This window comes from Myotis lucifugus, unplaced genomic scaffold (genome assembly GCF_000147115.1).
Source record: "Myotis lucifugus unplaced genomic scaffold, Myoluc2.0 scaffold_14, whole genome shotgun sequence".
Classification (NCBI taxonomy): Eukaryota; Metazoa; Chordata; class Mammalia; order Chiroptera; family Vespertilionidae; genus Myotis; species Myotis lucifugus.
In genome coordinates this window covers 4,120,910-4,136,093 of record NW_005871062.1, presented here as the reverse complement: position 1 = coordinate 4,136,093, position 15,184 = coordinate 4,120,910, and the positions used below count along the sequence as shown (strand labels likewise).

Below are 15,184 nucleotides of genomic sequence, written 5' to 3'. Positions count from 1 at the left end.
CAATCTACCTTGTCCACTGACTCCCCAATACGAACTTCCTTATATAATTTTATTTTATCTAAAATATTCCTTTCTAGCTATGACCACACTAATCATAACTCAGGGAGGTTTATATTCCACTTAAATATGGTCCACTCTTGGGAGTGTGCTACTGTTTTGTGATTGTCCCAAACCACTCAGAAATCTGGATTAAAACCAGGCCCGCCTGCATAAGAGTTAGTAGCTCTAGAAACGATGGGAAGTTGAAGTGGATTCTCTTCTGGGCAGTCATGTACTAATTGGCCTGAAGCTAAGAAAACCATGTTTAATAGTCTTATTTTGTGTGGGAAGGGCAGATGAGTCTGTGGCTTTAGGATTTACCACAAAGCTAGGTTCAAAGCTCTACTAAGAAAGGCTTCACCAGAAAACTTAAATTCTCTTCATCTGCCCAGAATTTAGTTGTATTTTCTTGTCTTTCCTTTTTTCTTTTTTTGTTTAAAGCAAGCAAATCAAGTGTGGTGAGGCATTTTGCTAAAAGCCATTTTAATGTGTGGTTATTTTGATGGACATAGCACACTAAACTGGTAGTTCTAATGCTAATTGAAAATAATCAACTATTAAAGATTTTTAAAAAACAAAATACTAAAGGCAAGATCTCTCCAGGCTACTTAAATTGGAATCCCTGGGATTTGGGTCAAGTTTTTTTTGTGTTTCTTTAAAGCACCACAAGTGATTCTAGTATACAGCCATGGTTGAGAACCACTGATAAAAAGTAATACAGGAGTGAATTTTCTTTCTCCCATCAGCAATCCATTTACTGAAGTCGCTATTTCAGATAGTTAATCTCATTCACTGCATTCAACATTTTTATTATTTCTGAGGATAATGTATTCACATTGTTGAATAGTTGTAATTTAGAGAGGGTACAAAGAAGGAAATATCCACAATTTTGAAATGACCATTAGCATTTATCAGTCTATTAAAAGTTATAAAAAGAATGTATGTGGCATTTAAAATTTCAAAATAAAAAGCCAAAATCCCCCCTCATCCCTGCCTGTTCCTTTCTCAGAGGAGTAAAACTCTAGAGTCATTGTGGTCTGTTTTCTTTATGTTATACCCTCCATAAAATTTCACAACAACAGTAAACTGATCAGAGCTATAGGGAAGATAGGAGAAGCAAGTGGGCTTGTTGGCAATCAGAGCAGAAGCCACAGCAGGACCACTCCCCTGGGATGCTGTTCTATTCTCTTGGAGGGAAGGTGTGCAAGGCTGAAGCAAATAGAAGGAAGTCTCTCATTTCCTCCAGTCTTGACAGCTAAGCCTCTTTAAAACCTCAGCTCTGTACCTTTCTTTCCTCTGAACTCTATTTATTTCATTGACTTACCCTTTTTTTAAATTTAAGATTTTTAAAAAATATATTTTTATTGATTTCAGAGAGGAAGGGAGAGGGAGGGGGCGATAGAAACATCAATGATGAGAGAGAATCATTGATTGGCTGCCACCTGCACGCCCCCCACTGGGAATTGAACCCGCAACCCAGGCATGTGCCCTTGACCGGAATCAAACCTGGAACCCTTCAGTCCGCAGTCCAATGCTCTATCTGCTTAGCCAAACTGGCTAGCCCCCCCCCCTTTTTTTTTTTTTACTTTCTGTTTTGCAAAAGCCTCACAGTCTTTAGCCTGATAGCCTGATTTCCTGTTCTTGAAGAAACTGTGAGAGGGGAGGTTTTACCAGGAAGGGTTGGGTGGGTAACTTTAAGTGTGTGGATTGTCTGCATCACCACTTCCATGTTTTAGGGGAAAAATTATTTCCAGTGCACCCTGCACTGAATTTTGGAGTGGCAGCAGTATTGTCAGTGTTAGATAGCAAAGAAAGGTAAACTTTAAGGTAAAGGTGGTGTTTTTTTGTTTGTTTGTTTTTACCATAAATTTTGCAACTATTTAGAAAACAAACGTGGTTGCCTTACTGTATTGAGTTTTTTCTAGGAATGAAGCCAAGGGGGATGAAAGAATCAGTTTCTACTCCGTCGAGAGTGACCCCCAGAAATCAGGAATGGTATGATGCTGAAATTGCCAGAAAACTGCAGGAAGAAGAAATTTTGGTGAGCAAATTTTAATGCAAAAGTTGAGTTGAATAAGGTTTTTTGTGAATTGAGTCATTCTTGAGATTATATAATACGCATTATAGTCCTTTATCAGTTAAGGAGCTAATACCCTTTTTTTTATTGGTGGAAAAATCAAAGAACAGGATTAGAGTATGTAGTTTTATTTACTGAGCAAGTGTTAGCAATAGAATTCTATATACATATCTCTCCATTATTGAGTGCTGATAATTCTCTAAGAATCTGCTGCAGAATTTAGTTAAAAATAGACCCCACTTTAGCTGGCAAATATATACCAACCCTTATCAACTTGAAAGATGTTAATCGTAACTAGTTTTAAATACCAGTTTATTTTTATGTAGGATTTTAAAAAATGGACAGCATAGAATCCAATTAAATTTTTTGTTTGTATTTTCTGTACTATAGGCTACCCAGGTGGATCTGAGAGCAGCTCAAGTGGCCCAGGATGAGGTGAGTTTATGGTAGTTAACGACTTTGTTTAGCCAATATTCTTTGGAAAGTAATTTTCTACCTGCAACTCTGTAATCAATGACAATATGGATTCAATTTGTTTAGGAAATTGCTAGACTTTTAATGGCTGAAGAAAAGAAAGCTTACAAGAAAGCCAAGGAGAAATCGTCATTGGACAAACGAAAACATGACCCTGATTGGAAGGTAGGGTCTGTTTTTTGTCTGTTTGTTTTTTTAAATGACAAGTTAAATTAGAACTGTGAAGGGGACTCTCCTTTTAGGGTAAGCTCTGCAAATATATTTAGGTAAAGAAATTATCTGTATCACATGTGAATCTGACTTGCGAAAGTTATTTTACTATAAAAAATCATACTAAATTCTTGAAAGTAACTATTTAAAAGCTACTGCTAAAATTGAAAAACTTATTTTATTCATTTTAAGACCAACCTAAGTGTGAGTGCCCTCTGGTCATGAGCAATCTTAGTTTTACTATATTACCTTACAGGAGAGCATAGTGTTTTCATGTGCTTTCAGATGGCCTTTTCTTCCTCTCTGTTCTTTCCCTATCTATATATATAAAAGCCTAAGTGACCATTACGACCGGTCACTATGACATGCACTGACCACCAGGGGGTAGACAATCAACACAGGAGCTGCTCTCTGGTGGTCAGTGCACTCCCACAACAGGAGCACTGCTCAGCCAGAAGCTGGGCTCACGGCTGTCGAGCACAGCTGCAGCAGCGGGAGCGTCTTCCACCTCTGCAGCAGCTCTACCAAGCGGTGGCAGCAGACGCAGCTGGGCCAGGATGAATGGGAGCAACACAGCAGCACCAGCTTGGGCTCCTCCCTGGCTGCCTGCTGCTTCCCATACTGCTACATCCCTCGGGGATGTCGGATTTCCTCTGAGGGATCCCAGATTGCGAGAGGGCACAGGCCAGGCTGAGGGACCCCATTGGTGCACGAATCCATGCACCAGGCCACTAGTACTAATATTGTGCTTCATCTCTGGTTATGTACCCACAGGGGCCCGGTGCACAAAATTCGTGCACTGGGGGGGGGGGGTCCCTCAGCCCAACCTTCCCCCCCTCACATACTGGGAGCCCTCAGGGGATGTCTTACTGACGGCTTAGGCCCGCTCCCTGCTCCCCTTGGGGAGGGGGCCTAAGCCCCAGTCTGGCCTCCCTTTGTGGGAGGGGACCGGGCTGATCAGGGGAAGGCACCAGCCCCATGACTCCACTGCTGCAGCCATTGCCAGTCACGCAGCACAAGGTGTTTTCATCAACATGGACTCCAGTCCCTTCACCATGAAAAAATGACAACTTTCTTTAGGCATTTTCAAGATGTGTCTTTCATAGGATATGACCTTCCTTCCTTCCTTCCTTCCTTCCTTCCTTCCTTCCTTCCTTCCTTCCTTCCTTCCTTCCTTCCTTCTCCCTTCCTTCCCTTCCCTTCCCTTCCCTTCCCTTCCCTTCCCTTCCCTTCTTTCCTTTCCTTTCCTTTCTTCTTTTCTTTCTTTTCTTTCTTCTTTTTTATCCTCACTTGAGGATATGTTTCCATTGATTTTTAGAGAATGTGGAAGAGAAAGGGAATGACAGAGAGAAACATCAAAGTAAGAGGAACACTTTGATTGGTTGCCTCCTGCATGAGCCCAGACCTGAGCCCTGGCCAGGGAGGAGCCTGCAACCTAGGTACATGCCCTTGGTCAGAATTGAACCCAGACCCTGCGGTGGGCAGGCCGAGGCATTATCCACTGAGCCAAACCGGCTAGGGCAGGATATTACATTTCTTAGCCCTCCAGCAGTGGACCTTCATTTTTTTCTCCAGGAGTGTGGTGGAAAAACCCTAGATCACCTTTTTGGATTCTTATTACCCAAGTTACTAAGAATATTACCAGTGGCATACAGGGAGCTTAGACAATGAGCGGTCAGAAAAGGTGTTTCCTTTGTAGTTCACACCGATCACCGCTCGGGCCCCTGCCCAGGCCTAAAGCCTCTAGCTGAGGCTTTAGGCCTGGGCAGGGGACCCCAGCTCCCTCCGATGGTCGGCTCCAATGGCCAGCTCCAATGGCTGGCTCCCCGCAGCTCCGATGGCCGGCTCTGCCCCTGCCCAGGCCTAAAGCCTATGGTCGAGGCTTTAGGCCTGGGCAGGGTTCCCCTGGCTCTGATTGCAGGTTCGGCCCTGCCCAGGAGCCCCCTGGCTCAGGCCCTTCCTAGGCTGCTCAGGGCCCACACGGGGCCTACCTCGGAGTGACCTGGGTGCCGATGATGTTCCCGGGACCCAGGCTGCTGGGTGCCTACGTATGCAAATTAACCGCCATCTTTGTTGGGTTAATTTGCATACACATCCGATTGGCTGGTGGGCATAGCGGAGTGACACCAATTTGCATGTTTCTCTTTTTATTAGTATAGATTGTTTCCCTTCCTCTGATGACAGACATCACCAGCAATCATTGCTTATGTCACAGTGCAAGAACTGCCTAGCATGTGCTTGAGCTGTTACCTTCCCCTTGTTAATTCAAAACTAGGAGGCAAAATAGTCAGTGACCTCAGTTCATCCTATTATAAAGTAATCTAATTGTATATGGTGGTTGCAAATTCAATTCAATGGATTTTACAAATTAGTTATTGTGTGCAAAGCATCCCTTTGGACTTAGAGGGAAAGACAGAGTCATATATTTCCTCATGATAATGTAGAATGTGGACAGGGAGACAGACTATAGACAGCTAAGAAATACAGGGTCATGCTGGCTGATGAGAGCATAATGGAAGAACAGAGGAGGAGGGAGAGAGTTCATTTGGTAAAGTCTTTCTAGGGAGGGAGTTTGTACTAGACAGAAGGATGCAGTGAGGGAACTAGTGAGGGTATCCACCTATTCTCTCTAACAAATTCCTCCCCTGGATCTCCAGTCCTATCTGATTCTTGACCTTGAGGAAAAGACAATATAGAAAACATGATAATAATACTGCTTTATTTCCTGTTGCTTAATTACCCAGTTGTCAGTCTAAAAGCAAGTGAAAGGATTATTCCATGTTAATTATTTATATTCATTTCCCTTTTTTACCCTCTTTGTAATTCAGGATTTTTCCTAACCTATTTCATTTTTAGTAGAAAGCTTCCCACATGCTTCTCCATTAATTAAGCCACAAATAATTTCCCAGGAGTTATTCCATTTCTTTGTTAACCTGACTGTGAAGGAGTAGGTATTATTAAGGATTATTAATCAGGAAAGTAAGAGGCAGGCCACATTTCTATCAACTATCAGAACTTCTGTGCTGTCTAGATTTTTTAACTGGCACTGGTACAGTTTTACTCCTGGGAAAAATGCCATGAAATGGGCCTTCGTTTTCTGGTTTGGAAATCTCATCCCTAAGTCAGGTGTTCAGAAATAAGGGTAGGAGCACAAACCCGCCAGTTCTTTTCAGCAGCTGTGCAGCTATTCTGTTAATAATGGGTGGCCAGGGACAGCCATAGGGGAGCGTGTTCACCTGAGGTTAGTTAGCCCACTCACCTGACTACACTGACAGCCTCCAACATACCTCCTTTATAACTTCTTTTAAAATCTCTGAGTGATTGTATTTAAAAATATTTTATGTTCTTCAATTGAATGTAAGTAACCTGAAATCATTAAAGGAGAGTAGTGTGGCATAATTTAGATATTATCTAAACCTAATCTTTTTCTTTCTTTGTTTACTGGATGTGTTCTTCTTTTTCTTTCTTTTTTATAGCCCAAAACAGCTAAATCACACTCAAAGACAAAAGACAGTGATGAACCTCATCGCTCTAAGAATGACAGGCCTGCACGGTAAGTTGATACCCACAGCAGAGTGAGGACTTGACTTTTCCGAGAGTGAGGAGATGTTGTTGCCTGAGGGGCGTGTTTGTTCTTTGGGAGGAGATCCAGGCTTCTGCCATTGAGGTGATATCAAGTCTTGCAGGGTATTCTCAGACTTTTGTTTCCAGTCTTTTAAATTGAGTTTGAACAAGTCAAATCAGAAAGACAGGGAATTTCACCAAAGCTGGGGCATAGAAAGGAAGGATGTGCTTTTTGTTAGGACCAGTTCTTGCCTCTGTCATCAATGAACTGATGCCCTCAACTAAGAAGAGACGAGGTTAAACTGTTTCCTAAAATCTCAGGTTTTAATTTTTTACTGAGGTTCATGATCACGTTGGTGGGGTCCTGACATTTACACATGCTTAAATTCATTTTTGTGTGAGTCTCAGCATCCCAGGCAAATACTCCTTGAGTCATTGCAGACTGTTCTAAATCCCACCAGGTCAAATGACTGTGGCTGTGGGATATGTACTTTCTGACTTCCCTCAAGCAGTCTTAGGTCAGAATAATGGAGCAGCTGCTGTCTTTCCACCTCAAGTTGTCAGCCTCTAGGTCTCTGGGGAAGCAACCTTTTCTTTTTTCTTCATTGCTTTCTGTTGCTTTTCAAAAGAAAATATGATTGGAATAGGAGTAGAGAACATCCTATCTAATAAAGAGGGAATATGCTAATTGACACTCACACCATTGCAAAGATGGGGGCGCCCACAGCCAATAAGGAGGGAATATGCTAATTGACTGTCCCACCCTCAAAGATGGCGGCAACCACAGCCAATAAGAAGGGAATATGCTAATTGACTGCCATGCTCTCAAAGATGGCAGCACCCACAGCCACAAGATGGCGGAACCCAGTCTCCTCAGCCCCGCCTTGCCACATGCCTGCCTCCAGAGTTCCCCAGTCCCCTCAGCCCCCCAGCCTCCCAGGGCCGGCCCGAGGTGTAGGCAAGCCTCAGATGTTGGCTGCCCAGCCACCCAGGGCCACCCGAGGCTCAGGTAACCAGGGCCGGTCGAGGCTTGTGCTGCCGGCAGTGGCAGCAGCAGAGGTGTGATGGGGGCATCGCCTTCCCCTGATTGCTGGGTTGCCTCCGGCCCTGAGGGCTCCTGGACTGTGAGAGGGGGCAGGCTGGGCTAGGGGACACCCCCTCCAGTGCATGAATTTTCATGCACTGGGCCTCTTGTGAAATATAAAAAGACAATAACACTAAGTGTGACATTTTGAGAACTCCTAATTATTAGAACCTTGAATTTTGGTCTGATTTCTAATAATATATTTATTTTTAAAACATAAGATTTATTACACTGAAAACATACACTGTTGTTTCCATTTATTGCCCACAAACTGCTCAACTAGTTTCCTTAAAGTGAATGTATTTAGTGATCTTTAAAACCCATCCTCTATTTTTAAACTCAAGGCCTTCAGAAGATAAATACCCTTTAGAAAATTTTATCAGGTTTGTAAAGCTCTTAGTGCAACAGTGGTGTAGTTTATCTAATCACACAAAATAAGTTATTCTTGTAGCTTTTAGTTATGCACATGCCAAACAATTTTTAAAGCAGATTTTAGTACTACATGGTTCAGTTTTATTTACATCCCTAAAATATCCAAGTTAAATAACAGCTAACTAATCTGTTCTCAGTAGGTCCTTAGATGTGAGTTATGCTTTTTTTAGTCAAGTGAATTAAAATCTTTAGGGTTATTTTGCCATCTTGAAAGTCCATGGGCTCTTTAAAACCATAATATCTTTATAGCAGATAATGTAGAACAATCAGGAATGGCCACTAAGAAGGTTTATTAAAGTTGAAAACAACTTTTTGGAATGTAATAGACACTCTTAAAAATATTTGGCATATTGTAAGAATAAATAATCAAATGAACATGTATTAAAAATGGCTCTTTTTTATTTTTTAAATTTTTATCGATTAAGGTATTACAAATGTGTCTTTATCCCCCCATTGTCCCCTCATCCCCCCAGTCCTGCCCTCACCCTCATCCCCTGTTGTCTGTGTCCATTGGTTAGGCTTATATGCATGCATATAAGTCCTTTGGTTCATCTCTCCCCCTTACCCCCAACCCTCCCCTACCTTCCCTCTGAGGTTTGAGCATCTGATAGAAAAATGGCTCTTATAAATAAGTGAAAAGTTACGTAAAGACTAATCAAACTGAAATCTTATTTGACCAGAGAGGAACATTTATCTTTAAATATCATTTACACAAAGATTATATATATATGACAAAACAAAAATGAAGGATTTTATGTGACCTGTATGTTCCCAGTTAAAAATTAAAGCCTGTTTTCTTGGTGCTGTCTGTGCAACTAATATCAGAGTGTATGCTTTCTGGTTAGAATCTATGTATTCCTCTTTCAAAATTAATGGTATTCCTGGCCGGGTTCCTCAGTTGGTTCAAGTGTTGTCCTGAACATCAAAAAGTTTCAGGTTTGATGCCCAGTTGAGGCGCATACAGGAGGCAACCAATTGATGTTTCTCTTTCATATTGATCTCCCTCTCCCTCTCCCTCCCTTCCTCCCTTTCTCTTTTTCTCTCTCTAAAATCAATAAAAAATATGTCCTCAGGTGTGGATTAAAAAAAATAGTCATAGTAGAAACGTTTAGCCATTTGTATAGAAAGAAATGGTTTCAAGGATTGAAAAACATGGATCTGCCTAGGTCAGGATGTTTACTGCAGTGCAGCAATGATAGTAGCAGAGGGGATGCAGAGTCTCAGAGCTTGCAGCATTTATGCTCAAAAGTCAATTTCTTTGTCTAAGATTTTCTACTCTTTCTAAAGAAATAGGGAACCAGTTGGCAACCTGAATGAATTATACCACTTTGTAATTGGAAAAAGTTTCAACCCAAGTTCCAAATTCTTTTAACTACAGCATTTTATAGTGGTAGTACTACTTGGTATTTTATTTTTCTCGTAGTTTTGAATGAAGACACAGCCACTAATACAAACCTCTGTGGCAGAGCATAGTATGGTGGTTAAGAGCACTGGTTTTGAAGTCCATGTGAGTTTGAGCCCTGTCTCTGCCACTTAACAATTGTGTGAACTTGGACAGATCACTTACCTCATCTTATCTAATCTGACTCTAAAATATGTGTATGATAGCTACTATGCAGGCTTAGCTTCAAAGTTAATTAATTGAGATATATTCATATAAAATCTATAGTGGAGTCCTTACTATATATATAAGTTTACATCCCTTGCTGACCTCTTGTAGATAGTGAATATACAGGCGAGGCCTACCACTTGGGGACAGGGTGAGAAATTTGAAAACACTTGCATTTATTTTTATATGACAGAGACCATTGTACCTAACTAAATGTAACTTTCCAAACTTCAGACTACTTATGCCTTCCAGATTGTATATTTAGTTCACAAAGTATCCTACAACATGGTTATATGTTGACAAATCTTAACCTTATGTGGTTCCATAATTTAATGCAACATTTGAGTATACCTTTGGGAAACAACGGAAAATAAGAGATTCTATTCTTCATCTTCATTAAAGCCAAATGTTTGCAAAAATCTGTGTTACATGATTAAAATAATAAAACGTTTAGAGCAGTACAAATTTTCCAGTGTTTTTTCCAATGTTTTCTTTTGACTTGAAAAGTTGCCAATATATGACTGCCTTTTCCTTCTCTAAGCTCTACTTTGCCACCTAGTGGATTAAATAATTTTGCAGTAAATTTTGTGTGTGAAAACAATGTCCCTTCTCTTCCCCTCTCCTTGGTCCTTCCTTATCTTTCTTTATTACTTTCTTCATTTCTATTCTTTTCTGTCTTCCTCTTTTTCTTCGTAAAACCTACCAAAACAAAGTAAATTTTTCATTAGGGACAGTGGTCACATCACATTAATCTTTGTTTCTCTAATTCTTAGCACAATGCTTCACACATATTGGGTATTCAAAAGTATGCATTTTTATTGAACTATGTGCATAAAAATAAAGGAACAATAAGATAAAATAATTTATCCAAGGTCATGCAACTGGCCAGGAACTAAAGTGAGAATTCTCAAACATTCTGACTTTGCATTTGTACCGAAAATGTTTTTACCATGTGATCCAATGAGCAGTAGAATTGTAGTCACCAGCACTTAGAATATCTCTAAATTCAGACCTCCCTCCAGGCCGCCACCACCTACCATGACAGATGCTGAGGATTTGGATTACACTTATCCCACACGTCATTTCTCAAAATCAGAGTCCTCTCATAAAGGTAAGAAAAATATATACGGTCAAGTGTAGGATCTTTTTAAGTAATCCTTGTGGTATGGTGGAAAAATCAAATGCTGGATTATAGATCACTAGAGTGGAAAAATTAGTTCTCCTTCCTCTCCACAGAGCATTATAATATTCTTCATTTAGTAAAGATAATTTTTAAAAATACAGAAACAAAACACCTTAAATTGAATGCAAGATTTTCTTATGTATTTCCATTCTCCTGCAGAGAGATTTCATTGCTTTCATCAGATTCTTAAAGGGTAACTGTGGCACAATTTAGATTTCCTGGGATTTTTGTGTTTTAGCTTTTATTCCCATCTGCCCAAAACTCTACTTACTGGAGTTAAAAGTACACACATGTATACACACAGCACATAAAACACTTATGCAAAAGAAAAATGGGACAAAGAAAATGAGGAAAGAATATGAGATTTAAGTTGGACCAGATCTTTAAAATGAAAGGAATGGTTGAAATGGTTGAATGTAGTTCTTTAAAGCATATGCATTCACTAAAGTGTATTTTTAAGATAGTCTAAAATGAGATAATGAAGTACTTTCTTACATTAATTTCCTCATCTAAAAATGGAGGTGATTTTAATAGTATCTGTGTTGTTAGAGTCATATAAGTAAAATATCTGAAAGCAGATTGCAGTTGACTCGCTAGATATTGATGTTTATTATTTCTTATGGTTTCTTCAAAGATTTATTAGGTAATGTTTTTATTATCCTTTTCCAGATCTAACTTTCCCAAACATCTTTAACTTTTTTTTTTTGCAGTTATTATAAAATACCAATGTGTAGGTGCCACTCCAAACCAATTACATAAGAATTTCAAGAGGAGGGAGGTTGCTAGTCATTGGTATTTTTTAAAGCTCTTTTGCCCCCAACCCTTCCATTCTGATAATCATCTAATGTTGAAAATAAGACAAAAGACATTATTTAAAAGATGGGATTAGTTGGACTTTATCAAAACAACCTATAAATTACAATTCCCTTTCTTTGGTGGCCTTTTTACCATCCTTGGTTTAATGGGAAGTAGCTAATGATTTCTTTTTTCCTTAAACTATAAACCTGCATTACTTTTAAGGGATATCTTTCTCGACAAATATTTAGTACATAATATTAAAATAATACATTGATTCTTTTTTTAAAAGAATATTTTTAGTGATTTCAGAGAGGAAGGGAGAGGGAGAGAAAAACATTGATCAGCTGCCTCCTGCATTTGCCCCACACTGGGGATCAAGACTGCAATCTGACTATGAATAGAACCATGACCTCCGGGTTCATAGGTTGACTTTCAACCACGGAGCCACATGAGCTGGGCTACCACATTGATTCCTTATATAAATATTTTGTAATCAAGAACAAAGTATGATTCACTTGAAATACCTATAAATAAAGATAAATAATTATGCTTAAGCAGGGAGAAAAACTGAGTTTCAAGGTTTATAATTTTTTATTTTTTATTCTTTAAAGTATTTTTAATTCTAGTTGACATACAATGCTATATTAGTATCAGGTGTACTACATAGTGATTAGACATTTATTTAACTTACCAAGTGATCACCTCAATAAGTATAGTTCCCATCTGACAATATGAAGTTATAAAAATATTATTGACTATATTTTCTGTATTGTACTTTAATCCTTGTGACTATTTTTTATAATTGCCAACTTGTACATCTTAATCCCTTTACCTTTTTCACCCAATCTCTCAACCTCCTTCATCTTGCAATCATCAATTTGTTCTCTGGATCTCTGAGTTTGTTTCTGCTTTACTTTGTTTTTTAGATTCCACATATAAGTGAAATCATATAGTATTTGTTTCACTCTGTCAGATTTATTTCACTTAGCATAATACCCTCTAGGTCCACCCATGTTGTCCCAAATGGCGAGATTTCTTATTGAATTGTATATATGTACTACAGCTTTTTAATCTACTTGTCTATAGGTGTACACTTTGGTTGCTTTCATATCTTGACTATTGTAAATAATGCTGCAGTGAATATAGGGTTATGTATATTTTTTTCAAATTGATGGTTTGGTTTCTTTGGGTAAATACCCCAAAGCGGAATTGCTCCATCTGTGGTAATTAACTTTTTGAGGAATCTCCATGTCGTTTTCCATAGTGGCTGCACCAATCTTCATTCCCACCAACAGTGCATGAGGGTTCTCTTTTCTTCCCCTCTTTGCCAACACTTGTTTGATGATTTATTGATGATAGCTATTCTAACAGGTATATGAGGTGATATCTCATTGTGGTTTTAAATTGCATTTCTCTTATGATTAATGATGTTGAGCATCTTTTCAGATGTCTGTTGGCCATCTGAATGACCTCTTTGGAGAAGTGTCTGTTCAGGTCCTCTGCCCATTTTTAAATTGGAGTATTTGTTTTCATGGTGTTAAGTTGTTTGACTTTCTCATTATATATTTTGGATGTTAACCCCTTATGAGATGTATCATTGGCAAATATTTTCTCTTCATTCAGTAGGTTGTCTTTTTCTTTTTGTTGATGGTTTTCTTCATTGTGCAAAACCTATTTACTTTGATGTAGTCCCATTTTTTTAATTTTTTTTATTTTGTTTCCTTTGCTTAAGGACACATATCCAAAAAAGAAAATATTGCTAAGAATGATATCAAAGAGTTTACTGCCTATGTTTTCTTTTAGGAGTTTTATAGTCTCCAGTCTTTACATTTAAGTCATCAATCCATTTTGAAGTTATTCTTGTATATGGTGTAAGAAAGTGATGTCGTTTCATTCTTTTTCATTTATCTGTCCAATTCTCCCAACACCATTTATTGAAGAGACTGTCTTTATCCCAATGTATATCCTTGCCTCTGTTGTTATAGAGGAATTGACCCATATAGCCATGGATTTATTTCTGGGGTCTCTATTCTGTTACATTGATCCATACATCTGTTTTTATGCAGTACCATAATGTTTTGATTACTATAGTCCTGTAATATAGTTTGATATCTGGTAGTATGCTACCTCTAACTTTGTTCTTTTTCTCTAAGAGTTTGCTGTGGCTATTTGGGGTATTTTGTGGTTCCGTATAAATTTTAGGATTCTTTGATTTCTGTGAAAAATGCCATTGGTATTTTGATAGGGATTGCATTGAATCTGTTAATTGCTTATTTTATTTTTATTTTTTCCATAAACCTATGTTTATTGATTGCACAATGGTAAATCACTGAGCAGTGAATCAAATCCTAAGAATGACATTATAACATTATTAAATTATCTATAAAAATTACTTATTTAAACTACTGTGGTTTTTTATAAGATACTGTTACAGATCAAATATATTCACTTTTTTTTTCTTTTTCCCCCCTTGACCTCTCCCTACCCACCCTCACCTCCTTGCTTATTTTCAAAGATTTTTTTTTCTTAATGTTGTTTCTTCTTTTTTTCTCTCTTCCCCAGGCTTCCATTATAAGCAGTAAAAACCTACGAATCTGCCTTGAAAACGGACTCACTGTAGCAAATATTACTGGATGATGCAGAATGCATTCCACATTTATTTTTTCCTCCTATGTTTGTACTCCTGGGATTTATCCTCAAGGGTTTTTCTGACCATAAATAATTTTAATGCATTTAAAAATGTTTTGGTTATTTCTGATCACTTGGGCAGTACAAGAAAATCTAGCTTCTGAATATTGACCACCTCTACACTGCTTATACTTCCATGGATACAGTGTCTAAGAGATCTATAAAATGCCATTTTTTCTTAGGTATGAAATATTGGTATCTAGGGACTATACTTTACTTAGCAATTAGAATTTAGTGAAGATATGATCAAGGTAAATAAAACAATGTTTGGATGAAATGGAGAATAGAAGAATGTAAGAAACAGTTGTTTTGGGGTTCATTAGTATATGATATATTAAAAGAGCCTTTTGCTTTTTGTACTTTTTAAGAAAAGAAAAAAAAATCACAACCATAAAGTATTTTAAAAAGATCATACCTGGAACAATTAAAATGTGTTATTCTGACTATCAGGACTATAGAGATTTTGCAGATACTTATACACAGCCTCCAGGGAAAATTGACCTAGATGGCATTCTCTAACACTTTCTTGCTATTGCTTCATCAATAGGTCAAGACTTCTGAAGCCTCTGGGCATTGCACATTGATTAGTATTAATTGGAAAAAATTAATTCTATAATATCCTAACTCAGGTCTGTGTAAAGTAAATTAAAAATGAAAACTTTCTATCCCTTCTCTTATTTTACATTCCTTTATATAGCCAAGGCAAGTGGAATTGGAAAGAGGTGTTTATAAATGATGATTTCATCATCCTCTCTGGCCATAGATCGAAGTTTTCCTCTTGCTTAAAACACATAACAATATTTGTTGACAACCTCAAAAATATTTTGTGTACTTCTCAATAAATAGATAATTCAACATCAAGTTGAAATTAATAAAGTACTTCTTTATGCATGTATTTAGTTCTACACATCGTTAATGATATATGGTCATTGGATCCTTTATACAAGACCTTTAAACTCCTCTTCAAGAAATAGTCTTTGTCTAACTTCAAACCTTATGGAAATGCTTATTTTCCTATACTAGTTA

The 15,184-nt window shown here is 38.1% G+C and overlaps 1 protein-coding gene across 5 annotated transcripts in view; it reads left to right on the top strand.

The window, feature by feature from the left end:
• The window catches only part of CCDC50 (coiled-coil domain containing 50), a 59,724-nt gene extending 45,514 nt beyond the window's left edge, over positions 1-14,210 (top strand). For 2 of the 5 annotated variants that reach the window (XM_014452213.2, XM_014452210.2), the window contains 6 exons: positions 1,965-2,080; positions 2,507-2,551; positions 2,657-2,755; positions 6,277-6,353; positions 10,512-10,600; positions 14,033-14,210. In XM_014452213.2, the coding sequence (XP_014307699.1) occupies positions 1,965-2,080; positions 2,507-2,551; positions 2,657-2,755; positions 6,277-6,353; positions 10,512-10,600; positions 14,033-14,052 (446 nt within the window). In that variant the 3' untranslated portion in view covers positions 14,053-14,210. Of the gene's footprint in view, positions 1-1,964; positions 2,081-2,506; positions 2,552-2,656; positions 2,756-6,276; positions 6,354-10,499; positions 10,601-14,032 lie in introns of all 5 variants that reach the window. The other 3 variants (XM_014452209.2, XM_014452212.2, XM_014452211.2) reach the window with 2 other exon arrangements.
• Positions 14,211-15,184: the final 974 nt, after the last annotated feature.